Source organism: Manis pentadactyla, chromosome Y, assembly GCF_030020395.1.
Source record: "Manis pentadactyla isolate mManPen7 chromosome Y, mManPen7.hap1, whole genome shotgun sequence".
Taxonomy (NCBI): domain Eukaryota; kingdom Metazoa; phylum Chordata; class Mammalia; order Pholidota; family Manidae; genus Manis; species Manis pentadactyla.
In genome coordinates, this window is record NC_080039.1 from 27335540 (window position 1) to 27361960 (window position 26421).

Here is a 26421-nt window from a genome sequence, read left to right on the forward strand (position 1 = left end):
TCAGCACATCGTGACTCTGTCAGTGCACATCCTTAGCCTAGGAAGTCATTTCGCATGACAGGTTGTGTGTGTTTTCTTAACTCAGATGGACAGGTGTGCCAGGAACAGACCCTGGGTGGTGAAGGAGTCCCCTCTGGGCCAGAGGTGCCTCTCCCACACGGCAGGGCTGCTGCTTCTCAGAGACATCCTGTCCTTGTCACAGCATTTGGACCAGCTTTCTCAACCCCAGTCCCCTGGGCCTCCGAAACCTGGTGGTACTCAGCGGCCAGGCAGGGGGCTTGAGGGGAGGCATCCTGCACACTGTGGGAACGTGGTATCCCCCGACCTCCACCCAGCAGCACCAGGAGTGTCCCCCAAGTTATGACACCTAAACATGCCTGCAGGCATTGCCAGAGTCCCAGGTGGGGGTGGGGCAGAATGAGGGGGAGTCCTCCCCTGACCAAGCTGAAAACCACTGCCTCAGGGACAGGTTTCATCATGAAGTCAAGTGCAAGGGCTCAGGTGTCTACAATGTTCCACTTCAGGTTGGTGTTTACCGGATGTTATGGCAGCTAGTACACCCAGTCCTCCATCTGTGTCGGTGCTCATCTGCAGCCCTCAGGGAGTCCCGTACCCTGTTGGCCCTTCCACAGACCCCACATGCAGCCTCTCCTCCCTCCCCTGCTGGCCCCTGTACAGCCTCCATATGCAGCCTCTGCTTGAACCTGCTGACCACCTCCCCACATGCAGCCTTTCAACCTGCCAGCCCCCTGCATGGCCCCACGTGTAGCCCCAGCCCACACCACCTTGGCTGGAGCCCAGTGCCATGGGAGCTGAAGGCTGTCCCCCTGCCCCTCCCCAGGATGGCACAGTGTTTGATGGCCGCCCCATAGAGTCCCTGTCCCTGATTGACGCGGTGATGCCTGACGTCGTGCAGATGCGGCAGCAGGCCTTCCGGGAGAAGCTGGCTCAGCAGCATGCTTTGGCAGTGGCAGCCACAACCACAGCCACAGCCACAGGGGCAGCCATGGCAACCCCAGCAGCTGTTTCCCAGCAAAACCCACCAAAGAACAGAGAAGCCTTGGTGAACGGGGAAGAGAACGGAGCACATGCAATCAGTAAGTACGGGGCTCCAGGAGCTTCGGGCGTCTGGTCTCTCTGTCCTAAGCTGGGAAAGTCCAGACTCCCTGAGGGTCTGCCTGCCATGTACTTCACATGAGGTGTTGCTAGTACTTTGTTACTGTTCAGCCAGAAACGCACCATGCACTATCACTGGAATCCCCATGCACCGTATTCCTGAATCATGCATCCTCTTTTAGGAAATAGTGCTACTCTGAGAACTCATTTCATATGTAAGGAGAAGCACCTCGTTATCATCCCCTCAAAAGGGTTTCGTTCATCTAGGCCCTGGCTCCATCATCAGCCTTCCATTTGTTCGGCCACGACGTCAGGGTGACGGAGAGGCACCAGGTCATCGAGAGCAAGTGCTGTCATATTTGGTTTATGCAAAACCCCAGGAGGTGAATTTCATTGAGGTGGTTGCCCCAAAGTGCTTGGCAAGTAAGTCAGGGAGTCTGAATTTTTATCCAGGGTCCTGACTGCACTTTGACATATTGCATATAAACTCAGAGACTCTACTTTGGGCCTAAGTTCACAGCTTGTGTGTGTGTGTGTGTGCGTGTGCACCCGTATATATGCATATGTGGGTGTGCGCTTGTGTTTCTTATGCTTGTGAGCACATGAGTGTGCCCTCATGCTATGAGTGTGTGTGTATGTGCACCCATATATATGCATCTTGGGTGAGGCTGCCACGTGCAATCAAGCCATGCAGCAGGTTATCCCCCACAGGCCTGGGCACATGCCTTCAGGTCTTTCCCTTGCTAGAGAAGCAGGTCCAGCATGGAGTGGGAAGCCCATGTAGGCTCTGATGCAGACTGTATTACAGTACGATGACATAGGCCAGCGTTGTGGTGTGAAATGAGAAGACCTCCCATGGGCAGGCTCCATCATCTCTATTATGATGATGGGCAGCCAAAGAAGGAAATATGTTGCTTATACCACGAATTGCTTGGGCTGTCCACTCACATGGGCTTTAACTCTCAACCTTTTGCAAAGAAAGAAAATAGGAGCAAGATAAGCATTGTTTTCTTAGTCTTCCATCATAGAAAGTAATCTGTTATTGCTGACCTTTGAGAAATCCATATGTCTGCCAAGCTTTTAAATTGCGCCAGTTTATTTTAAATCTTAAACTCTAATGGAGCATGGCCATGGACACAGTGTCAGCTCAAAGACAGATAGCCTTCATGTCATGATTACCCGGGGGTTAATTCTCACACTCAGGAGTACGTTGGAGGGCTTGCACCGCCTCCTCCCTGGCTCACGGTCCTGTGTACTCAACTTTCTGTGTCCTGCAGCCTGTGCTGCCTACAGCCGGTTTCCACCTTGCTGCTAGGCAGGCTGAGGCCAGACCTGGTTGGTGTCTGAACTTCTATTTCGTTCTGACCTTCAAGAATCTGCTCTTCTGCCACTTGGGAGAAAAACAGCCACTTTCCAGGATGGTTCTCTTGAGGGCGGCATTCAACCTGGCTTTTCTTGTGGGAACCCAGAGTCGGGACCCCACAGTTTATCCAGGCCGGGCTTATTCAGTTAGCAAGCCAGTAGAGAAAAGTCCAATGCAAAGGTGGCTCCAGTAAGAGACTGGCATTTGAGTTCCAGGAATGGGAAGATTTGAGAGGCAGCAGGTGAAGGATGGGGGGGTTCTGAGGGAATGAGCACCTCGCTGGTGGGGGCCTCACAGATGAAGTGTGTCACCTTGATAAGGTGATAAAAGTACTTGTCCCATCCAGAGAACACGAATCTTCAGGGTTTGCTCAGGCATCTGTGGGCACTTGGCATCTCCTCAGTTTTGTTCTGGTGGTTGTTAGACATTAGCCTGGCCTTAGGTATAAAGAATAAATAGGAGTAATGCTTTTTGAGGGAGCCAAGATGGCGGTGTGAGTAGTTCAGCAGAAATCTCCTCCTAAAAACATACATATTTTTTGAAAATACACCGAATTCAACTATTCCTAAAAGAGACACCAGTGGATACAGTACAGCAACCAGGCTACATCTACATCTGTGAGAACTCAGCATCACACAGAGGGGGTAAGATACAAGCTGCAGCCCAGCGGGACCCAAACACCCCCCCCCCCACTGCAGACCCCAGCAGGAAGAAAGGAGTCGGAGGGGGAGGGAGTGAAAGCCCAGGACTGCTAAAGAACCAGCTCTAGAAATCTGCACCCAGAGCACAGACACAAGGTACATGGGGTGCTGGATATTCAAGAAACGGAAAAGCAAAACCTGCAGGCAGGTCCCTGCAACCAGTGCCCCTGAGACAAAAGAAAAGTGAGTGCTTTTTGCAAGTCTTAAAGGAACAAGGACCCCACAGTTGGATGAAGTCTTCCTGGCACACTGAGCCAGCAGCTGGGAATCCTGGGGAACTTTAGGCAACCTAACCCCATGGGTGGCAGTGCAGCTCTGAAGCCCCTCACGGTGATAAGCAGCCTGTCAGTCATTCCCCCAACCGATGCAGACATGAACACACTGGCCCAGTAGTGGGAGAGTGGCAGTGCACACCAGGGGCAGTGGTGCCAGAGGGGCCAAGCAGCGGCCTGTGGTGGTGGTGGCACCAGAAGGGCATAGGAGTGGCCTGCACGCACCTGCGGTGGTGCCAGAGGGGCCCAAGCATGGTCCATGAGTGCCAGGGGCGGTGGCGCTACAGGGGCCGAAGAGCGGCCTGAGGAAGCCAGCCATGGTGGCAGAGGAGCAACCAGGAACAGCTGTGCCCCCAGCAGCCACCCAGAATCTCAACCCAGCACCCACCTGGGCCAGACCCAAAGGCTGCTGCTAGCACACAGCTTCCCGGTAGGGGTGCCACTTTCACAGGAGAGCGCACCTGGCATGCCTGCCACTCCCTGCAGGACTCTCAGGGAGACCCCGCCCACAACAGTTTAGGGGATTAACTAAGAAGCTGCTCCAGGAGTGTGGGTAACTGACACAGGCAGTGGAGAAGGGCAAGGCAATCCTGAGAAGGAAGAATAAAGTGAGGGGGATCTCACTCCCCAACTTCAAGCTCTACTATAAAGGCACAGTAATCAAGAAAATTTGGTACTGGCACAAGAACAGAGCCACAGACCAGTGGAGCAGAATAGAGACTCCAGACATTAACCCAAACATATATGGTCAATTAATATATGATAAAGGAGCCATGGACATACAATGGGGAAATGACAGTCTCTTCAACAGCTGGTGTTGGCAAAACTGGATAGCTACATGTAGGAGAATGAAACTGGACCATTGTCTAACCCCAAATACAAAAGTAAACTCAAAATGGATCAAAGACCTGAATGTAAGTCATGAAACCATTAAACTCTTGGAAAAAAACATAGGCAAAAATCTCTTAGACATAAACATGAGTGACCTCTTCTTGAACATATTTCCCTGGGCAAGGAAAACAACAGCAAAAATGAACAAGTGGGACTATATTAAGCTGAATAGCTTCTGTACAGCAAAAGACAACATCAATAGAACAAAAAGGAACCCTAAAGTATGGGAGAATATATTTGAAAATGACACATCCGATAAAGGCTTGACGTCCAGAATATATAAAGAGCTCACATGCATCAACAAACAAAAAACAAATAACCCAATTAAAAAATGGGCAGAGGAACTGAACAGACAGTTCTCCAAAAAAGAAATACAGATGGCCAACAGACACATGAAAAGATGCTCCACATTGCTAATTATCAGAGAAAGGCAAATTAAAACTACAATGAGGTATCACCTCACACCAGTAAGGATGGCTGCCATCCAAAAGACAAACAACAACAAATGTCGGCGAGGCTGTGGAGAAAGGGGAACCCTCCTACACTGCTGGTGGGAATGTAAGTTAGTTCAACCATTGTGGAAAGCAGTATGGAGGTACATCAAAATGCTCAAAACAGACTTACCATTTGACCCAGGAATTCCACTTTTAGGAATTTACCCTAAGAACGCAGCAATCAAGTATGAGAAAGACCAATGCACCCCTATGTTTATTGCAGCACTATTTACAATAGCCAAGAATTGGAAGCAACCTAAAAGTCCATCGATAGATAAATGGATAAAGAAGATGTGGTACATATACACAATGGAATACTACTCAGCCATAAGAGAAGGGCAAATCCTACCATTTGCAGCAACATGGATGGAGCTGGAGGGTATTATGCTCAGTGAAACAAGCCAAGCGTTGAAAGAGAAATACCAAATGATTTCACTCATCTGTGGAGTATAAGAACAAAGGAAAAACTGAAGGAACAAAACAGCAGTGGAATCGCAGAACTCAAGAATGGACTAACAGGTACCAAAGGGAAAGGGACTGGGAAAAATGGGTGGGTAGGGAGGGATAAAAGGGGGTAGAAAAAGGAGGGTATTAAGATTAACTTGCATGGTGGGGGTGGGAGAAAGGGGAGGGCTGTACAACACAGAGAAGACAAGTAGTGATTCTACAACATTTTGCTATGCTGATGGACAGTGACTGTAAAGGGATATATAGGGGGGACCTGGTATAGGGGAGAGCCTAGTAAACAAAATATTCATCATGTAAGTGTAGATTAATGATAAAAAAAAAAAAGCATTTCCTGTGTGGTGACCTCCAATGAGTTCTACACAATGACATAAAGGGCATATAAAAGTGTAGGCAAAGGGTCTCTTTGTGTTTATACAGAGAATCAAAGCCTAATTTGGCTACCCCGAAAATGAACTAAGATATGATATGAAAAAGAACTTCCGACATCAGCACTGTCTGGAAGACTCATGACAGAAGATGATCATCAAAAAACCCCAACAAAGATCCACGCACTGCGACAGCTGTAGATGCACTCATCCCACCAGCTCCTGGACTTGCCATGGGAATGAGGAAGGAGATATCTAAGCTGGCCTGTGCATACAGTAAAACAACAAATTTGACTGGATCTATACTGTTGGAACTCAACCAAGAATTAGGAAAAGTGCAAATTGTAGCACTCCAAAATCTTACAACTACAGACTATTTACTGTTGAAAGAACATATGGGATGTGAACATTCCCCAGGAATGGGTTGTTTTAATTTGTCTGATTTCTCCCAGACTGTTCAAGTTCAGTTGGACAATATCCACCATATCATAGATAATCCACCATATCATAGATAAGTTTTCACAAATGCCTAAGGTGCCTAACTGGTTTTCTTGGTTTCACTGGAGATGGCTGGTAATTACAGGTATGCTTTGGTTATGTAACTCTACTCCTGTTATGTTAATGTGTGTGCACAATTTAATTAGTAGCTTAAAACCTATACATGCTGAAGTTACTCTACAAGAAGATATGTCAAAGAAATAATCAATCTTCCCATGTTTTCTTCCGTCTGCTACTTTTATAGCTTTTCTTCTTCCTTCCTAATTACAACCCTTAAATAGAATTCGTGCCTCATATCAAATTTACCGAATATCATAATTCTTCCAAGTGGTAAAGATACCTCAAGACAAATGCTGGGCATAGAAGCCACAGGGCATAAATATGCAAAGAAGTAAAAAGCTAACCTTTTCAAACAATAAGGCTTCCCTCTCACTTACCAACTTCACATTTCCCTGTATGGCCCCGGAAGATGACTGGTTAGCCAGAGACGGGTAAGATTCCTCAAGGGAGGAACAACCTAAGACAGGCACAGTCGCAGGGGGGTCATCAGGTGAGAAATTGGGGATCAACAGAGGTGAGGCTTTAGAACCTCGCCCCCCCGTTCTGTGAGAAATCTTCTGCATACGTGGATGTTTTATTGCCCTGGTCTAGCTTGGATTAACACATAGTCTACAGGCACACACCTGATCATCTACATTTGCTCTCTTACAACACTAAACTATGTTTTCTACATTTATCTTGTATCTACCCACCACTTCAGCATTTTATTAAAAATAATAATAATAAAGAGAGATGTGGTATCCACATATAAATCAAGTATAAAAATCAAATGAGTATTCATATCTGAACTGTTTATAGTTAAGAATGCACGAGCAAAACCGAAAGTTTCTGTGATGACTGCCCTTGTACTGATCACCATGTAACTTATTCATTATGTAAGAATTTGTTCTCCATGTAAGAACTTGTTTGTTATGCCTCAGAAGATTGGAGACTGATGAAAATTAGGCTTGGGGTGGATTAATGATTGTGCATTGAGCATTGACCCCCCTATACAGAATTTTATTGTTTTTAACAACCATTTGATCAGTAAATATGAGAGATGCCCTCACAAAAAAAAAAAATACACACTTCCAATTGTAAAATAAATAAGTAAGCAGGACATAATGTATAGTATAAGGAATATAGTCAAAATATTGTAACAGCTTGGTATGTTGATAGCTGGTACCTAGAATTATCATGCATATAAATGTTGAATCACTGTGTTGTACACCTGAAACTAATGTAATGTAATACTGTGTGTCAACTACCCTTCAATAAAAAAATAATTATGTAAAAAAAAAAAGAAAAACATAGGCAAAAATCTCTTGGACATAAACATGACCAACTTCTTCATGAACATATCTCCCCAGACAAGGGAAACAAACGCAAAAATGAACAAGTGGGAGTTTATCAAGCTGAAAAGCTTCTGTACAGCAAAGGACACCATCAATAGAACAAAAAGGTATCCTACAATATGGAAGAATATATTCATAAATGACAGATCCGATAATGGGTTGACATCCAAAATATATAAAGTACTCATGCACCTCAACAAACAAAAAGCAAATAATCCAATTTAAAAATGGGCAGAGGATATGAACAGACAGTTCTCCAAAGAAGAAATTCAGATGGCCAACAGACACATGAAAAGATGCTCCACATCGCTAGTCATCAGAGAAATGCAAATTAAAACCACAATGAGGTATCACCTCACACCAGTAAGGATGGCTGCCATCCAGAAGACAAACAACAACAAATGTTGGCGAGGTAGTAGAGAAAGGGGAACCCTCCTACACTGCTGGTGGGAATGTAAATTAGTTCAACCATTGTGGAAAGCATTATAGAGGTTCCTCAAAGTGCTCAGAATAGAAATACCATTTGACCCAGGAATTCCACTTATAGGAATTTACCCTAAGAATGCAGCAGCCCAGGTTCAAAAAGACAGATGCACCTCTATGTTTACTGCAGCACTATTTACAATAGCCAAGATATGGAAGCAACCTAAGTGTCCATCAGTAGATGAATGGATAAAGAAGAGGTGGTACATATACACAATGGAATATTTTTATTCAGCCATAAGTAGAAAACAAATCCTTCCATTTGCAACAACATGGATGGAGCTAGGGGGTATTATGCTCAGTGAAATAAGCCAGGCAGAGAAAGACAAGTACCAAATGTTTTCACTCATATGTGGAGTATAAGAACAAAGAGAAAACTGAAGGAACAAAATGGCAGCAGAATCACAGAACCCAAGAATGGACTAACAGTTACCAAAGAGAAAGGTACTGGTGAGGAAGGTGGGAAGGGAGGGGAAAGGGTGGGGAAAAGAAAGGGAGCATTACAGTTAGCATGTATAATATGGGGGATTGCATGGGGAGGGCTGCGCAACACAGAGAAGACAGTAGTGATTCTTCAGCATCTTACTGCACTGATGGACAGTGATTTTAATGGGGTTTGATGGGGAGACTTGGTGAAGGGGGGAGCCTAGTAAACATAATGTTCCTCATGTAATTGTAGATTTATGATACCAAAAAAAAAGAATAATTAGCTGTTTTTATTCCTCTATCAGTTTTATCTTATTTTATTCCTCTTTTTATTCGGAGACTGTCAAATAAAGAAGCATAAGATATTTACTAAATTGTACACAAGCCATGACATAGCTATAAATCACCAGAGATGATACCATGTAGTACATTATAAGACACTTCACACACTACAGTGTCCCGAGACTGAATTTCTTTGGTGCTGGTCAACCATTTGTCTTTTCCTGTTGCCTGTGACAGATAATCATTTGAAACCAATGGAAATAGACGGAGACGTTGAGATTCCACCCAGCAAAGCCACAGTCCTTCGGGGCCACGAGTCTGAGGTGTTCATTTGTGCCTGGAACCCTGTCAGTGATCTCCTGGCATCCGGGTAAGGATGTGAGGATGGGGGCACTCCCGGGTCTGGGGGACCGGAGGTGCTTGCTCTTCTTGGGTGTTCTGTGTCCTGAGCCATCCGCCCCTGTCCTACCTGGTTTGTGACATCTTCCCCATGCATGCAGGCCCAGGCTTGGGGCGCTCCATCTGCACTCCTCCAGATACCATAGATTGTGAGGAGGCCTGCGTTCCAAGCCCTGTTCTCAGTGGGGCGGGGAATGATGCAAACACATTTAAAATCACTGAGTGCAGCACAGCCAGTGAGGGGCAGGATGAAATGCCACAGGCCAGAGATGCCTGACTGGCCCGACAGCAGGTGGCAATGGGCTTTGGTGCCCCTTGCCTGAAAGCTGAATGCTTGAGTGTTTTCATCCTGCAGATCTGGAGATTCAACTGCAAGGATATGGAACCTTAATGAAAACAGCAACGGGGGGTCCACACAGCTCGTGTTGAGGCACTGTATACGAGAAGGAGGCCACGACGTCCCGAGTAACAAAGACGTGACCTCGCTGGACTGGAATGTAAGAGCCGTGCACACACCAGGCCCCATTCATCAGCCTGCCCCGGGGTGGCTGGTGCTGTGGGTGCTGTCTGTTTCTGAGGGCTCCTGAGGACGTGGGGCCAGGCAGGCGGCTACCTGGGCGTTCAGTAGCCGTTCCCTTTCCATCGTTAACCTACGTTTGCCAGCTGGTTTTATTAGGGAAGCCTCACAGCAGGAAGCAGGGCCAAGGGGACCTGAGATAGTTGTGCTGGGGAGACATAATACACAGGCAAGGAAGGCCGGCTCTCCACCTGGGCATTTCAGCAGAGGGTGTTGTGTGCATTTGTGGGAGGGACACACACACCTCTTCACTCTTATACAGTATTTCTCCACATTCTGGCACCTCACCGCCAATGCTCCGCTTCTCTATATACAAATACATTTTTAAAGCTTACCTCAAGTCTCCAGAAATCTCAGAACTTCCAACGTGGTGTTTGTAATCGTGTCATCACAGGTGAATGGTGGCAGTGTCTCTTCCTGCTCCCTCATCTCCTTGGGGCTAACGGCTTACATTTTAATTTACGAGCAGCAGAAGCGCGAGTACTCAAATGCAGTCCGTGAGGCACTGAACTGGGAACCACTTACTGGCGGAGGCACATTCTAGCCCTGCCATAAGGGGAGAGGCCCCCTGCCTTATCAGAGCTGCCCGTCAGCAGTTCTTGTTGGCCTGTTTCTTCCAGAGCCACGGGACACTGTTGGCCACAGGCTCATATGATGGTTTTGCAAGAATATGGACGGAAGATGGTAAGTCCTGCGTCACTCTCGCTGGGGTCTGGGGAGGGCGCTTTGGTAGGCTGTCATGGAGAGTTTGGGCCGTGACTCTGACGCTAGCATGTTTGTTTGTTTTTTCTGTGTGGCAGGTAACCTGGCCAGCACCTTAGGTCAACATAAAGGCCCCATCTTCGCCTTGAAATGGAACAAAAAGGGGAATTACATTCTGAGTGCAGGTGTGGACAAAGTGAGTATCACTTTAAGTAAAGCCCTTTGATCTCTAGATGCTCATTTATTGTTGATCTCTGCGTAACCGTGTGGTTTCTTTCAATTCTAAGGAGCTCTGCTTCCTGTGAACATATCAAAAGAACTTGTTTGGGCCTTGTTTGTTTTTGTGATCTTCTTGCCACCTTTAAAACACATCCTCTCTTCACCTGTTCTGAATCCTCCAGAACTTCACACAGAGCTCCTGCTCTGTTTCTGGACATATATTGTCAGTGATAAGAGGAAATCCCCAAATTGAATTTATCCAGTGCTTGAAGAAGCAAACAGATGTGGGGTGAACTCTTTGTAAACTTTGACCTGCTGAGTGATTTCAGTAGCACCAGTTGTTCTCTGGACCAGGCTTCTGTTTTCCTCATTTGATGCACTGCTACTTCCCACTGTAGATGGCAGATTTCTCCGAGAACAGGAGTCAAGCACACACACACACACGCACGCACGCACGCACGCACGCACGCACACACACACACACACACACACACACACACACACACACACACACACACACACACACACACACACACACACAGCCTCCCCTGATAGCCTGCAGAGCAGACAGAGAATTTAGCTTGCAGACAGAGAATTTAGCTTGTGCCTGGGAGGGGTTGCCAGGGGAACGTGATGATGTTACATCTGAGTGCTTGTGAACTGCCATGTGCAAGGAAAAGCATGTGCAAGGAAAAGCCGTCTCTGGGTGTAGGAGCATAAGGCCATCAGGAGTGTAGACGTCACTCAAGCGTCATTCCTACCAGGAGTCCAATTAGTCCAGCACATCTCACTCTCGCTGGGTTTCTGTTTCCCCAGCTGTCAGGAGATGGGAGTTGTGAACATTGAATGAAAACGGTTGTGTCATTCATAAGACTCAGTGAGAATTCAGAGTCATTGCTTTGGGAAAGAAGTATTATCGAGAAGTGCAGGAGGGGAAGAAAAGCATGTACTTCAATTTGTGTCACTACAAAATGTGCCTGAATACTCTACTTTCATCTTATCTCCAGATGTCTGTATGTCTGTAATAGCTTCGGAGTAATTTGAAAATCTGGTAAAGCTACTGCTTTCTGTTCACTCACATTCTAAAAACTAATATAGAATAATGGACGTGACCTGTAAACATTGCCCCCTCAGAGAAAGTCATGGTTGTAGTTGGCAAATATTGGCTCACAGGTCCAATGTCACCCACCACTTGTATTTGTAAATAAAGTTTTACTGGCACACAACCACACCCATTTATTTAGAATAGCCTATGGCTGCTTTCCCACCACAACAGAGTTGACCAGTTGCAGCAGAGACCCATGGCCCTTAAAGCCTAAAATGTTTACTATCTGGCCCTTAACAGAGAAAGTTTGCTGAGCTCTGCACTGAAGTATAACCCTGTATGTCAATGAATCATTCATTCTTTATCTACGTCTCTGTTAAGCCCATAAACCCTTCATTCAAACTTGGCAGCCTAATATCTAATATAAAAACAGCTGGGCTACTGTGGTCGACACACTAAATATTCTCATGGAACTACCATCAGATTTCCCCCAAGCTGCTCTAATTCAAATATGACACACGCACAGCACATTGTCTTGGACGTGGCTGGTCATCAGTACTGCTCATTGGATCATTAACATAATGTGTGAAGTGATTGCCAACCTTTAATGAGCAGTTTACTACCTGAGTTGGCTCATTCCATGCTCCCAAGACAGGAGGCAGGCCCTGGCACCGCCTCCTCACACAGGAGGAAATGGAGCCCCAAGGAAGTTTCGCTACTCTGCGTGGGGACCCACTGGTATAGAGTGCAGGTGGGGGCGGAATCCAGGCCCTGGGTGGCCGGAAGCTACTGCCCTTTGACTCTCACATACTTATCAAGAGTCCTGTGCACTCTCACCTTCCTGCTCCAGGGAATCTGATACATTCATTCCTGATTTTCTACCTTTGATGAGCTATCTGGTCAGGGGAAGTGCTCATTTGGGATTCTGTTACTCTCTGGGTCAGGCACTGTCTGCCATTATTAGTCACTAACAATGGCAGGAGTAATAATGTTCTGAGAGCTAACGCCCAGAGGAAATGTCGTTTGTGAGGAGGCTTGCATTGGCTTGCCCTGTGTTTAACCCAGAGTGGTAATGTGTATTTCAGATGCTCTCAAAGCAGACATGATGTTTTCCCCTTACTCATACACCAGTAAGGTGGTGCCTGACCCCGGTGTAGCCCAGCTGCTGTGCTATATCTGGTCTCCCCAGTTCACAGAAGGAAATTTCAGAAACGCCAGTGTCTGCTGCTCTTCATTTGAAAACGTGCAAGAAAGCTGGATAGAGATGCTTCCCTGCAGGGTTTTCACTGGGTCTCTGGGGGTGAGGGGAGTCCCTAACAGGTTTGGTAATGCTCCAGGTAACAGTTACAGCTGGGGGAGCTAAGCCTGAGGCACACCTGTGGCTGTTGGGTGCATAAAAAGTGGCCATCCTGATTGTGAAGGTCTGTAAATCACATGCTAGATTCCAAATACCTTCCATAGAGAGAGGGAATGCCAAGTAGCTCATCACTATTTTTACATTGATTCTATGTTGGAACAATAACATTTTGGCCATATTGGAGTGAAAATGAATTGCTTAAATTCCTTTTACCAGTTTCTTTCTTTTAATGGGGTTACTAGAAAATTAGAAATGACCTGTGTGGCTCCCATTCCATCTCCTCTGGATGGTGCTGGTGTAGAAGGAAGAGAGGCTCACAGTCTTTCCTTGTCCAACAAATTTCTCTAGAGAAAACTTTGCAAGAAGAATTGTTCCTGACTTTTTCTTTTTGTTTGTGGCGCACAGACAACAATAATTTGGGACGCCCACACAGGAGAAGCCAAACAGCAGTTTCCATTTCATTCTGGTGAGTATTTTTATTTTTATTGGTTGATTGACTGATTGATTTGGTAATTCAAAAATGTTTGAGTCCTAGGAAATGTTAGGGCAGAAGGGAAGGGGCAATCTGATCATTAGCGTATCCCGAGGGCATTGAGCTGGCTTCTCTCAATTCAGTGCTGACTCGCCTTTAAGAAACACACAAGACACGCTTATGCCAGTTGATGAGAATGTTGTCACCCAGAAGCTTATCGGAACCCAAGCCTCTAATTCTCCTAGAAGCAAGGAGGCGTCAGGAGAGAGATGCCAAGCAGTAGAGTGGGAGGTCAGGAGAAAGGGGATCACACCATGAGGTTAGGGCGCCATCCCCATCCAAGACCCTCAACAGAGTTCTTGGGGCCACTTAGACCTCAGGAAGACCCAGGAGTCACTGAGAGTGTTCATCACAGTCCTGAGCCGTCAGCCCAGTTGTGTCCCCAGAAGGGTCTTGTCAGCCATGAGTATCCAGCCCTTGGGTGGGATGCATTAATGTGTTTGCAGATTTTTAAAATCGGGTTATCTTGAATGTAGGATATGAGATCTTCCTGTTCTCGTTTTCTCTCTCTCTGTCTAAAGCAAGTGAGGTTGGCCGTCCACAGGGACATGCCTGGGACCAACAGAGTGCAGGAGCAGGCATCTCATGCTTCTCACCCACCTGTGCTCACCTGGGCCAGGGGAGCAGGACACTCTGCATGCAAATGGGAAGCATCCCAGGGTGTCTGCAGAGCATCTGCTCATCCCTCCAAATGTGAAAGGAGAGGTCTTTAAGGTCTGTGAGGGGAATAGGCTGTGTTCACACTGGGGCACTTTTTATCATGTTACTAGATAAGGCTTCCTGACTATGCTGTTCATGGTCAAAGTCAGCCAAATGTGTGCACACCTAGTCGATGCCAATGTCCTCCCTCTGCTCCCCATTCCACAGCCCCTGCTCTCGATGTAGACTGGCAGAACAACACCACCTTTGCCTCCTGTAGCACAGACATGTGTATCCACGTCTGCAGACTCAGCTGTGACCGCCCGGTCAAAACCTTCCAAGGACACACGGTAAGTTGGAGTTCCGAGTATGCCCCTTTGGTGCTGGGCTCCTGTAGCTCTCTTGGGTTGGATTAACCCCATTACGGGCCGGCAGTGGAGAAAAAACTGACCGTGAGATGAGCCAGATGTCAGATTCTGCAGGGAAAACTATATAGTAGCTATTGTAAAAGGTACAAGGGACGTAAAGGAAAGGATGCTCGTAATGGGTGAATAGATGGGGAATGTCAGCAGAGAAAGGAAAACTCTTCTTAAAACAGTCCAGTGGAAATCTGAGAACTGAGGGGTTTAATGTCTGAAATGAAAATCTTCCTGGACAGGTTTAACAACGGGGAGATTGCAGAATTAAGGTTACTGAACCTAAAGAGAGCTTAGCCAGTTTTGATAACAGATTGAACAAGTGACTAGAGGCCTGTTAGAGGCCAAATGAATGACCTGTGGCACAGTATGAAGCACTCTAGCATATATGTATAATGGACAGAGAGCGAAAAAAATGGAACAGAAACATTACTTGAAGCAATAATGGCCAAATGTTCCTAAATTTGATAAAAAATGTTGACATTTAATCCAAGAAACTCAGGTGCCAGCTGACGTCTCTGAATTCATGGCACATAAGGCTCTTCAGAGCCTTCCCAGAGCTGATCCCTGTAACGTCCCAACACCCTCAAACTTCAGCCTCCTGGAAGGCCTGCTGGGTTTGAGAACCTCATACCTGCAATGCGCCCCACCTTTAACCCCTGCCTTGCCGCTTATGTAACCATATAAATGCCATTGTCCTGGGTACTTGTTCATGTCCTTAACTCGCCTTCTCCAGCCTCTGTCCCCATAGGTCCCTGCTTGTGAAAGAAGGTGCTTTTAGGGCCCAGGCATCAGTCTCCTTGTGGCTATCAACTTGTCCTTCTTTTTATTTTTCTGGCCTGAACTCTTCTTTCCTCCAACCCTAGACTATCCCCCATATTTCATGGGAAATCCTTACAACTTGCAGCTGTCCAACTTCCGCTTGGGACTTTACTGCCACCACACCACTTGGCTCTCTAAATCCATCTCGCTGCAGCTTCCGTCATTCTGCACGAGACGTGAGCTAAGTGTAGGAGAGCCGGTGTCTTCCCGAGACCCTGTGAGCCATTTCTGGATGCCTTCTGGGAATTGTGGCTGGGGTTGCATGGGGAGGGGGAGAGAACTCCACGCCCAGGGAGGAGTTTGTTCCCTGCTGGAGGATGGAAGGTGGTCTCGGCTGGAGACAGCCAGTGGGGACCAGGTCCATGTTCCTGGGCTCTAGGGGACCTGTGCGTGGGTTCTCACCCAAGCTGCCTTCGTCCTGGCTGAGCCCGTCTCTGGGTCGGCACCTCATCAGGCCCCTGGTTCTCACCATGTCCTCTGGGTTTCCGCCTCTTCACGCGCGTGCACGCGCACACACACACATGTCTCCAGGCTGACCTCTTCATCCTCCCATGCTCACCCGGGGGGCTGCTCTGTGGTCTCCAAGCTCCCTTCCTCCCTCTTTTCCAGGCCATCCAACCATTGATACCACACAGAACACAGATGAGTGGACTTGTCACTTCACACCCTTCAAACTCTCAGTGTCCTTAGCAAGAAGCATGACCATAAAATTGCTCATCCACACCAGAGCATTTAGGAGCATAAAGTTAATTGGGAAATTATGAGTGTGAAGTTAGTTCATGGTTAGGCCAGCACAGCAGCCATGAGTCCTATGCAGATGGGGCTCTCCAGTCACCATACTTAGAAATTCCCAAGACCCACTGCCTTGCTCCCACGTTTCCCCGCAGCTGACCATGCGCAGCATGACGTCCCCCACCTCCACATTTTGCATCTGGTGGCGCCTCTCCCTTGGGGTGCATTTGCCTTCATCCTTCAGGACTGAGCCGCAGGGTTACCTGGCACTGAACTAGAAGGCTGCCTACAGCCTTATTTCTCCCCCCGCCCATAGCACATACCTGCCAGAACTTTCCCCTTGCACTCTATTGCAACATTTTGTTTACCTGCTCCTTGCTCTGGATTTCAAGCCCCCTCCCCTAGAAGGTTTTGTTTCTCCCCTGTGTGCTTACCTATAATTTCCCTTGGCCATCTGTGTTCATACCTTATTTATTTACATCTTTCCCCCCACTACCCCACTCAGTACTAAGAGAAAGGTCTTGTAGGGATTTTGACAGACAGAACAGCTGTTGTGTTAAAAGGGCATGAGAAAATTATTTTCAGAGTCTATTTTTAAATACTGTGCTCTTGTTGGTTTTTTTATATTTAATTTTTTTTGCTATCATTAATCTCCAATTACATGAAGAACATTATGTTTACTAGGCTCTCCCCTTCACCAAGTCCCCCCCACAAACCCCATTACAGTCACTGTCCATCAGCATAGTAAGATGTTGTAGAATCACTACTTGTCTTCTCTGTGTTGCACAGCCCTCCCCTTTCTTATATGTAATTCATTTGTCTTCCTTTCTAGTTGTGATTTTTTTTTTCCTTAGAGAAATATGGATGAGGTGGCTGGTTACATGTGCTATATGGCTGTGCCTTTAGATAAATGAGAAAGGCTGGGTAAATAAAAGAGGAAAATAGATGGATTCTCAGGTGGCCCTGTTTGAGATCTGGGGAAAATGCAAACAGGCTCTTTGCAGAGATGATGGCGCTGGCCTACCCCCTGCTGGAAGGTTGTGTAGTCTCCTCATAGACCTTTATTTATTTTTTAAAACCCTTTCAGAATGAAGTCAATGCCATCAAGTGGGATCCTTCTGGAATATTGCTAGCATCCTGCTCCGATGACATGACATTAAAGGTAAAGGAGTCTGAAAGAATGGGCTCTGTGATCCTGGGTGACCCCAAATAAGCAGTCAGGTCATTGCTCCTCAGTGATGATACTGTCATTTGGGCATTTCCTGCCTCTCTGACTATTCCCCATTGCTAACCACATGCCACTGTCATCCACTTAATTCTTCTTCATCAGGCAAGAATCCTGCTGACAATCCTTCCCTCCCCCAAGGCCTTTCTCACAGCCTCCCAGGGTTGGAAGCATGATGATCCCTCACAGAGTAAATGATGTTGCGCCATCCCGGTTAGAGAAACCATGTTTGCTAACACTGTTTCCAATGCATTGTCTAGATCTGGAGTATGAAGCAAGATACATGTGTCCATGACCTTCAGGCTCACAGCAAAGAGATATACACCATCAAGTGGAGTCCCACAGGGCCAGCCACTAGCAACCCCAATTGCAACATCATGCTAGCGAGGTAAGGGAAGATGGCCCCAGCCCAGTGTCGGACCCTAAAGCCAGCCTTGCTTGGAGTTAAGAGGTGCAAAAATTCTCCATCATAACATAAGTTGATCACGGGGATGGTAGTACAGCATGGAGAATATAGCCAGTGATTCTGTAATGTCTTCCTATGTTGATAGATAGTAACCACAGTGGTGGGGATGAGGATTTAATTATATGGGTAACTGTTAAACCATTGTGTCATATATACTTGAAGCCAATATAAGATTGTATATCAGCTATACTTCACTTAAAAAATTTTACAAAACCAGCCTTACAGTAAGAGCTATTCATGTCCGGAGAGATGGGACATTGTTGCAAGTCTGTTTATGCCCTTCCACCTGAATGAAGTGGTCAGCTGGGCCCAGAAGATAGCTTACAGGTGATGCCTAACTTGAGGTAAGGATAGCATTAGCCACAAAGCTGGCTGATTGGAGGGACTGATTATATTATGTGCCCCAGGCTTTTCAGCACGTGGTCTGGGTGAAAATTCTGCCACAACAGAGAGAGGAGAGAGTTCAGCTCGGGCCCAGGCTTGCAGACTTCATTCAAATCAGAGCTGCAGGTAGTGAGATTCTGAGCAGTGATAAAGGATTCCCTGGCCCTAGCCAGATTTGACCCAACAATTATAGAGTGAACCCCTGGACACCAGCACTGGGGGGATTGCAGTGGCAAGCCAGACAAACACCAGAATTGGGACTAGAGATTCTTTCTAGCTGACACAAAGGTGGCCTCCCCAAACCATACCACTCACAGCTCCTCCTGACACTCATGGGCCCCATTCAAGATGTAGCATTGCACTCTAGGTACTGTGTTAAATGCAAATATTTAGAAGAACGAACTGCTAAGACCACATGCGAGGGGACTTAGGGGTCTGGAAACTGCTCCAAAGCAATGTGACTGTTTAGGCTGGAAAAGACACGGTTTGGGAGGGATGATCTGTTTCCATGAAGCAGCAGTTGGGTACTTCTGTGCTGTCGCAAAGCAACAGGACTGTGGAGAGACAGCAGATGGCAGGTCCCCCTGCACCTAAGGAAGAACCCGAGCCTGTTTGGCCGTGTGGCGGTGGGGCGGGCAGCCTCCCCAGCAGAGCGCACTCTGGTTTGTGAACGTGCTTGATCCGAGGCCATGTCTTAGTAAACACCACAAGGAATTCATGTTTCAACCTAGAGGCTGAACCGGAGAAGGTGTAGGCTGTAATTCTCTTACTTCAAGGGATTGTCCCCAAATCCAACTGCATGACTATTATATGGAACACATCGCCTCATTTTTTCATGACTTGGAAGGTGCTTTGATGTCCCATGTTGCCCTTATGAGCATAAACTATCCTTTTGGTCAACAGGTATGAAAGAGACATACCAGGGTGTCCTTGGTCAGAGAAAGGATGCAGGTGACACCTTTGTGACCAGTGCTCTTCTGCATTTGAAAATGGCCCCGATTTGCAGCTCTCCATAGGGTGATTGCATATTTGGATGCATTATATTTTAATTCCCATTAGGTTAAAATTTTTACTCATTTAATGGACTATTTTTCCAAATACGACTACCGGCATTAGTTTAGTTGGTAATGATGTTGAGTTTTAAATGGTGGGAGCATGTTAGAAAACACAGTCAGTTTCCTATAAAGGAGTATTCTCCATTCTAGTGCATTCTACAAAGGAAACAAAAGAATGTGGGTATCAATTTGCATCCCTAATACCATCACGAAAAGAGAGAGAGAGAAAGAAAGAAAAGGTTTATTGTATAACCATGGCTCTGTGTTTAGTATATACCAGTCATATTTTAGAAGAGGAAAAGCACACCCACTTCTTGTCTCTGGAAACTGAGAAGCTGGGAAGTAAAAGTAACTCATGAGATCTGCTACACGTCTTAGGGAAATAGAGACCAACATGTTTCTGTGCTGACGTTTTCTCTCCCGTCTTCCCAGTGCTTCGTTTGACTCTACGGTTCGGCTGTGGGATGTGGAGCGAGGTGTTTGCACCCACACGCTAACCAAGCACCAAGAACCTGTCTATAGTGTAGCTTTTAGCCCTGACGGGAAATACTTGGCCAGTGGCTCCTTTGACAAGTGCGTGCACATCTGGAACACTCAGGTAATCCCCCGGTAGCTATGGCCAGATTCCTTCTGGAACGAATGCCCAGAGAGTCCTGTGTTCAGGGACCTAGCACAGAACAGCACGTGGGAGAGGAATCAGTTGCCTCTGTCGGAGCCTCAAGCGAAGCTGGCCACCCCAGGAGGACTCCAGGCTTCATGCCGCCTACCATGTGCCCCGTGTGGGTGCTGGATCTTCCCCGAAAGGATGCCCACTACCTTCTGTCGCTTTTTCTCAGTTCCTGGCATGAATCCTCCACCTGCCCCCATCCTTTTCTTGGGTACAGTCATCTCGGGGATGTGTCACCCAGTCCTCCTATCACCAGAGATGTGCCCTCTGGACACCAAGGTTGGGGGTGGTGGGGAAGGGTGTCACTTCCATCCGAACTTCCCAGGGGTGCAGCCCACTGGGGTGAGGCCAGCTCTGACCCTCTGTGCCCTGCACCACCTCCTGTGGCTTCCCCGTGCAGCCAGCTGGCGAATCCAAAGGAGTATTTGTTTGTTGTTTTGCCGTGTAAGTGTTCGAGTGAGCTGTTCTGTGTTTGGGAAGTGAACCATTATGGAGCCACTGTGGGCATCTCTGGCCACACCTGAGGATAACCAAAGGCTGAATACAGAGAGTGGGGATGAACAGGCTTGAGTGTGGTAGAAAGCATTACTTTGGACAGTCGGCCTTGGTTCACCTTCTAGGGGGAGGCAGAAATGGTGGTATGGTGAGTCTTGAAAACAGCCAGTGATGCATGTTGATCTCCCGATGAACCCCATGACTTCCCCCTGCCCTTTTAGTCCAGTCCACCTTCCTGGTTGAGTGCCTTTGGCCTGGTTGACGTGCAGGTGGATTTGCTCTCCCAAGCACACGCCCCCCTGTGGCAGGGGGAGGTGCAACATGCCAAGCTAAGAGGCGTGGGGCAGGGGGAGGGCCACTGAGACCTCAGGCTTCCCCAGTGACTGCCTCACTTCCTCTCGGGAGGAAAGGCAGTGGTGCACCCTAGTCAGAACCAGCCCAGTAACCACGGTGAGCCTGAAAGGCCCAGGTAGGAAAATGCGCAGAGAACACGCATCCCGGGAATCGTGTGCAGGACTCTGTTGGTGAAGCACTTGCAGAAATGGTTCCCGATGGATTTGTAAATGACATCATCGGTTTGGTGGTGCCCCCTGTGAAAACCTCATCGAACTGCTCTTTCACGAATCTCAAAGGTGTTTGAGACGTTCTAAAGCTCGCTTTGAAGTGGACACCTCTATATATAAAACAATATATAATGTTGACCCCCCTCATTGCCCAGTTCCGGTCTTGTGGGAGGGTCCACCTTAGTCTCCCTGCCCTTGGCCAGGAGGTGGTATGGCCTCAGCCAAAACGCAGAGGCGGATCCCATGGACAGCCGTGCACCCCAGGCTGCCTGTGGAGGGAAGTCGGAGGCACACTTCTGCAGCCACCTGAGTGTTCAGGGGAAATTCTAACTTACCTGTGTTTGAAAATTTTCATAATGACATGTTGGGGGTTGAGGAGGGGCTGCCCATTAAACCTCAGCAGTGCTCTGAGTCCCCCTTGCATCCTAAGGGGTGATCACTTTGCTTTGCAGAGTGGGAATCTCATTCACAGCTACCGAGGCACTGGCGGCATCTTCGAGGTGTGCTGGAGCGCCCGAGGGGACAAAGTGGGTGCCAGTGCATCTGATGGCTCTGTAAGCAGCTCCTGGGCTGTGCTGGGGGGAGTGGAGGGCCCCAGGGCAGAAGGAACAAGGACCAGGCGGCCAATGCCTGAGCACATTTCCAGGAGGTGCGATGGGTCCTCGGCTCTGAGGGCCTGGCACCTGGCAGGCACTGCACAGATGTGCCCTGGGGAAAGGCAGTTTCCAGGCTGGATCCCAGGGGATTGGCGCCACGTCTGAGGCTTTCTGGAATTGTTTGCTTTTTCTACTGTGGTGGGGGGTGTGGGCCAGGCATGCCTCTCAGCCTCGTACAATGCCCCGGACAGCCCCACAGCAGAGAGGTGACCAGCCCGTGGAGGTCACTGAGCAGAGGCTCCATTCATTCCACAGGCCTCTAGGGTCCAACTGGCCCCGTTCTGATCCCATGTTCTGGCTTTTTGGTTCCGTCCACTTGCGATTGCCATGAGGCCTAAGGCAGAGGGCAGTGCACTGGCTGACCCAGTGTCAGCGTGGTCCCCAAATGTTCTCAGAGGCCACTGTGCTCAGGCTTCAGTTGTCATGTGCCCCACCGTGTGGGTGTCTGGTCTGACACCTGCTGATGGCCACTACCACCCCCAGTACTTCCTGGCATTGCCCCTGACCTGCCTTTCCCTTCCATGCTGTTGGCTTGGAGTTGATTGGTCAGATGCTGAGACACTAGCCAGTAGCCAGAACTCTGAACTTTCATGACTGTGTGCCAATAAACCTTTATTTGTTAAACACAGGTGGTGGGCCAGATTTGGTCCATGGGTCATATAGCTTGCCATCCTCTGCTCTGAAGGCTTCTTTGTGCGTCTCTCAAGATAACAGGTGCTTTCTCTTTCCTTTGAGGTGTATGTGTTGGATCTGCGAAAGTAAACACAAAACGTTACAGAAGAAAGAATTCTCATGAACCAGCAGTGAAGGTGGGGGTCACAGCACACTTCAGACACAATCCTATCAGCTCCAAAATTGTATGAACCTGACTTGCATTAGAGTGTACTTTGAAAGCAACTCATCCCTGGCCACAGGAGTCTTTATTTTTTTCATGATCTTCACCAAGAAGTTTAAAGCAGAAAGATATACCCAGTCATGTCAAAGGGGAAAAGAATGCTTTCCACCTGAACCTTCAGCCTGGGAAGCACAAGGCCGCCAGCTGGATGGGGCATGGTTTGGTTTCCATCCTGAGCAGGCTCTGATGTGCTGATGGGGGGTGGGGGGGGAGAAAAGCTGTGCCAAAAAAGGGAAAATGCTGTGATAAACCAGAAGGGTGGGGGAGCTGTCCTCCATGTGGTGGGTTGGTCGATTCTTTCTGTACTAACAGTTTGGACACTACAGCTGCTCCTGTAAACGATGTTCAAAGACCCGTTTGTACTGATGAAATGCTCAGCTTTGTGAGCCCAACACTTTTCTATTTTCTGGAGTCTTTGTCTGGTGGTATTTCTATCGGATGGAATCCTGTCGTCTTGGGGCCTTCAGTGTGAAATGGAAGCTGTGTTCGCTCTGTTGCTTCTTTCCTGTGGTTGCCTGCCCGCCCCCTCTGCCTTTTCCCTTCATCTGCTGTGGTTTTGATTTGCAGTTCGCCATGGAGACCATGAAGGAACCGTTGGTGGCCAGCTCTCTCCCCTCCCTCCCACCCACCAGCCCGCTCTTCCCTCTGTCTATGTCACCCTTGCTCACTCTCTACCTTTGTCACAGTTGCTTCAGATCTTAGGCCTCAAGGGTACTTTTGGTGCAGAATAAGTGCATTACAAGGAGGTGGGGCTGGGGCACTTTCTACAGGAGAAAAATATATATATAAGAGAAAGAGCCCAAAGTATTTTTGGAAAAAAATGTATTTTTATGTTAAAACCATTTTAAAATCCTAAAATGGCCATCAGACATAGAGAGCTTTGTGTGATTCATATTTTAAAACAATGTTAGGAAGACACAGGCAGGTTCTGAGGACTCTGCCTCCTTTAGCTTCACTAAAGGCACTTAGAACTCTGGGTGGAAAAGGTCCATCCCGTGGGTCCCCCGCAGGATTGTTCTGCAGCCAGAGTGAAACATTCCTGCTCCTCTGGCTGCAAGAAGAGCATTGCATCTCTCAGTGTGTGTTCACCCATGCAGGCGGCAGGAGAAACGAATAACGGTGCCCTCTCACCAGGGGACGCATTCCCGAAACCCAGTGGTATCGGAGAGGCCATTGAGCCGACCCCATGGCCGGGTTGCCGAGAGCGACACCCCACTCACAGCAGCCACAGGGCCAGTGGCCTTCGGCCCCCCACAGTTTGGCTGGTCCTTGCCGAGCTGACGTGAAAGGCTCCAGGGTCGTGTTTGGTCTGACAATGACAGAAATGAACGGGGGAAGATTTTCAGTCCTGAAGATGAATTTCATAGGTAGAATGTCACTAATGATTTCTGCTTTCTTCATAATTTCTCTTCCACCAAAGACTAGGAGAAAGATGTTCTTTTTTTAAGTAATGAATCTTTTTACTGTTTTTAAAACATCAAACCTGGCTTTGTGTTCATAGAGGACTTTCCTCTCATTGGGTCAGGTGACTTTGTACACTTGTAACTCGACACTGACCTATTTTATGAATCGGTGGGGGAGAGGGCAGGAGATGAGGCCTCTTCCCGCGTCCGCTTTCCCGCAGGCATGGGAAGGGAGGGGAAGCTGGCCGGGCCTGGGGGGCTGCCGTGCACAGGCTTCTGCTCTGTGTGTTCCAGCAACAAGACAGGACCCTCTGGAGGCTGGCATCCATCCGTGGAGCCAAAAACTGACCGGCAGGGCAGGGCAAGGGCATTGTGCTCAGCTTGGAGTGTGCCTGGGCCAGCTCCTAAAGTCACAGTATGCTTGTCATCATGGGGCATTAACTGGCCTTCACTTGCACATGTGAGTTATTCAAACCCTAGCGAGAGAAGACCGCAAGCGTTCTCTGTATGAGTTGGGTATTGTGTTCTGGGTCTGCTACCTAAATGCCCACCGAGCTGAGGAGGTCGGAGTTCTATGGCGCCACCATCCCGTCTTTGAAGTGCACACACACCTCCAGCTGTATTGCTCACTTCCTGCCCCAAGAGCACGTTAGGTCTGGCCTGCGGTCCGTGGGGGTGCAGATGCACACCATCCTCACCCCCTTCCTCCCCCAAGTAAAAATGCATCCATCTCCACGGAGTGTCAGTGGTCGAGGGTCGGCTGGGCTCACGTGTCAGCTGGTGTTGACAGGCCCAACAGGGCTGTCACGTGACAGGGTGGGGACAGGCTATCGGGTCTGCTAGATGATCTTCATTCAGGGGGCAGTAGCTAGGCTCTCGCTCAGGTGGGAGCCTCGGCCTCTTGAAAAGTCTGAAATGCTGGGAATGGTTGGGTTGGCCCGGATGCCACGGAGCCATGCAGGAGTCTGGGGTGACAAGGGAGTGCTACCCACCTCCCTGGATTCTTACGGCAGCTGCAGGAGAGCTCCCCTCAGGCCCCGAGTGGAACCGAACACCAGAGTGCTGACAGCGCCCCAAGAGTCCACCCCATTCTCAGCATCTGCCAAACCTCCAACGTCTGCTCACCAGCAGACACCCTGCTGCCAGAAAGCCTGCAGAGTCACTCTGAAGCAGGGCAGGCCATGTCCTGACACTGTTGGTCATCATTTACAGCTGCTAAAACCTGTGTGAGTCTTTGTGACCAAATGTAACCTCAATTCCGGAAGTAGCACAAGGATTCCTCCTGCACCTTCAGCTGGGTTCGGAGAGACCGAGAGCAGGGCCTGCACACCTGGGAAAGGCTGCTGGCCGTGGGGGCCAGGAAAGGCTGGCCAGATGTGACAGGCTTGCAACCCTGTGACCCTCTGCCCCTACCCCATGCCACCCAGACCTGTCTTTCTAAAACTAGATCACAGAGCTGAGTGAACTGCACTTTGCGAAATGTAAGGGTCTGCTTTGTTCCTTGTTAGTGTTCTCTTTTTTAACCTTCTATTCCAACTTTTATAAAAATAAATTGTATTTCTTGTCAAATGCAGATATGTTCCTCCTGCCAGTGAAGTTCTGAATTCTGGCTTCTGCAGTTGATATTGTCTGTGTCAGATGTACAGCCAGATGTGGGTTCCTGTCAGCATCTCCCAGACTCAGTTGCCCCCATGACCTCCATTCTGTTCTCCCCACACCCCGCGCACCCTCATTCACGCTGAGAAAAATTCATCTCTGTGTTCTTGCTCATTCGTTTCAAGAGAATCAAGATCATACTCAGTGTCCTGAATAAATTGCTCTATTTTGGTATGAGATAACATGCTGGGTGTGTTTTTTCATGTCTTGCGTGAACACTTCAGCTGCGTGGACACCGGTGAATGCACACATTGCTCTGCACTTTCTTGGGAAGCCAGTGTCTAGAGGGCGTCTTTGCAGGACGAGTTTAAGTAGGGGAAGGGAACTCAGCACCCTGGCGAGGCAGGAGCTGCCTCCCCAGTTACATGAAAAGGTCACTACCTAGAGAGAGTGTGCGTGCTTTTTAGCGTGGCCTTTTATTTCAGGCCACTGTTTTAAAAAGCAAAAGTAAATGGAGTTTCTTTTGCCAGGGGTGGGGAGGTGTTGAGTGGAAGGATCAGCTCAGTAATTTGAAGAACCTAAAGCCACAGGGCATGCGTGACTTTAACTTCTGCGTGATGTAGACTGACATTCAGCAGATCTGTCTCAGCATCTGCTCTGTACCAGGCAGTTCTGGGTATTTCCATTTTTACCACTTTAATCACTTGGCGGGTGTCACGTAATTGAGCTAACACTGCTCTTTTCCCGTCATTGGGAAGAGGACGTGGATTTGGAGAGACAGGTTGCATTTTGCTGTACAGATGAATTGCAAACAAGGTCATGG

General features: G+C 48.1%; 1 protein-coding gene across 6 annotated transcripts in view; it reads left to right on the forward strand.

The window, feature by feature from the left end:
* The window catches only part of LOC130682073 (F-box-like/WD repeat-containing protein TBL1X), a 261269-nt gene extending 235435 nt beyond the window's left edge, over nt 1-25834 (forward strand). For 3 of the 6 annotated variants that reach the window (XM_057496204.1, XM_057496206.1, XM_057496209.1), the window contains 12 exons: nt 842-1097; nt 8991-9123; nt 9508-9649; nt 10350-10413; nt 10530-10627; nt 13458-13518; nt 14452-14573; nt 17281-17355; nt 17679-17806; nt 19756-19921; nt 21501-21602; nt 22440-25834. In XM_057496204.1, coding sequence (XP_057352187.1) covers nt 842-1097; nt 8991-9123; nt 9508-9649; nt 10350-10413; nt 10530-10627; nt 13458-13518; nt 14452-14573; nt 17281-17355; nt 17679-17806; nt 19756-19921; nt 21501-21602; nt 22440-22466 — 1374 coding nt within the window. In that variant the 3' untranslated portion in view covers nt 22467-25834. The remainder of the gene's footprint in view (nt 1-841; nt 1098-8990; nt 9124-9507; nt 9650-10349; nt 10414-10529; nt 10628-13457; nt 13519-14451; nt 14574-17280; nt 17356-17678; nt 17807-19755; nt 19922-21500; nt 21603-22439) is intronic. The other 3 variants (XM_057496205.1, XM_057496207.1, XM_057496208.1) reach the window with 3 other exon arrangements.
* The last annotated feature ends 587 nt before the right edge of the window (nt 25835-26421 follow it).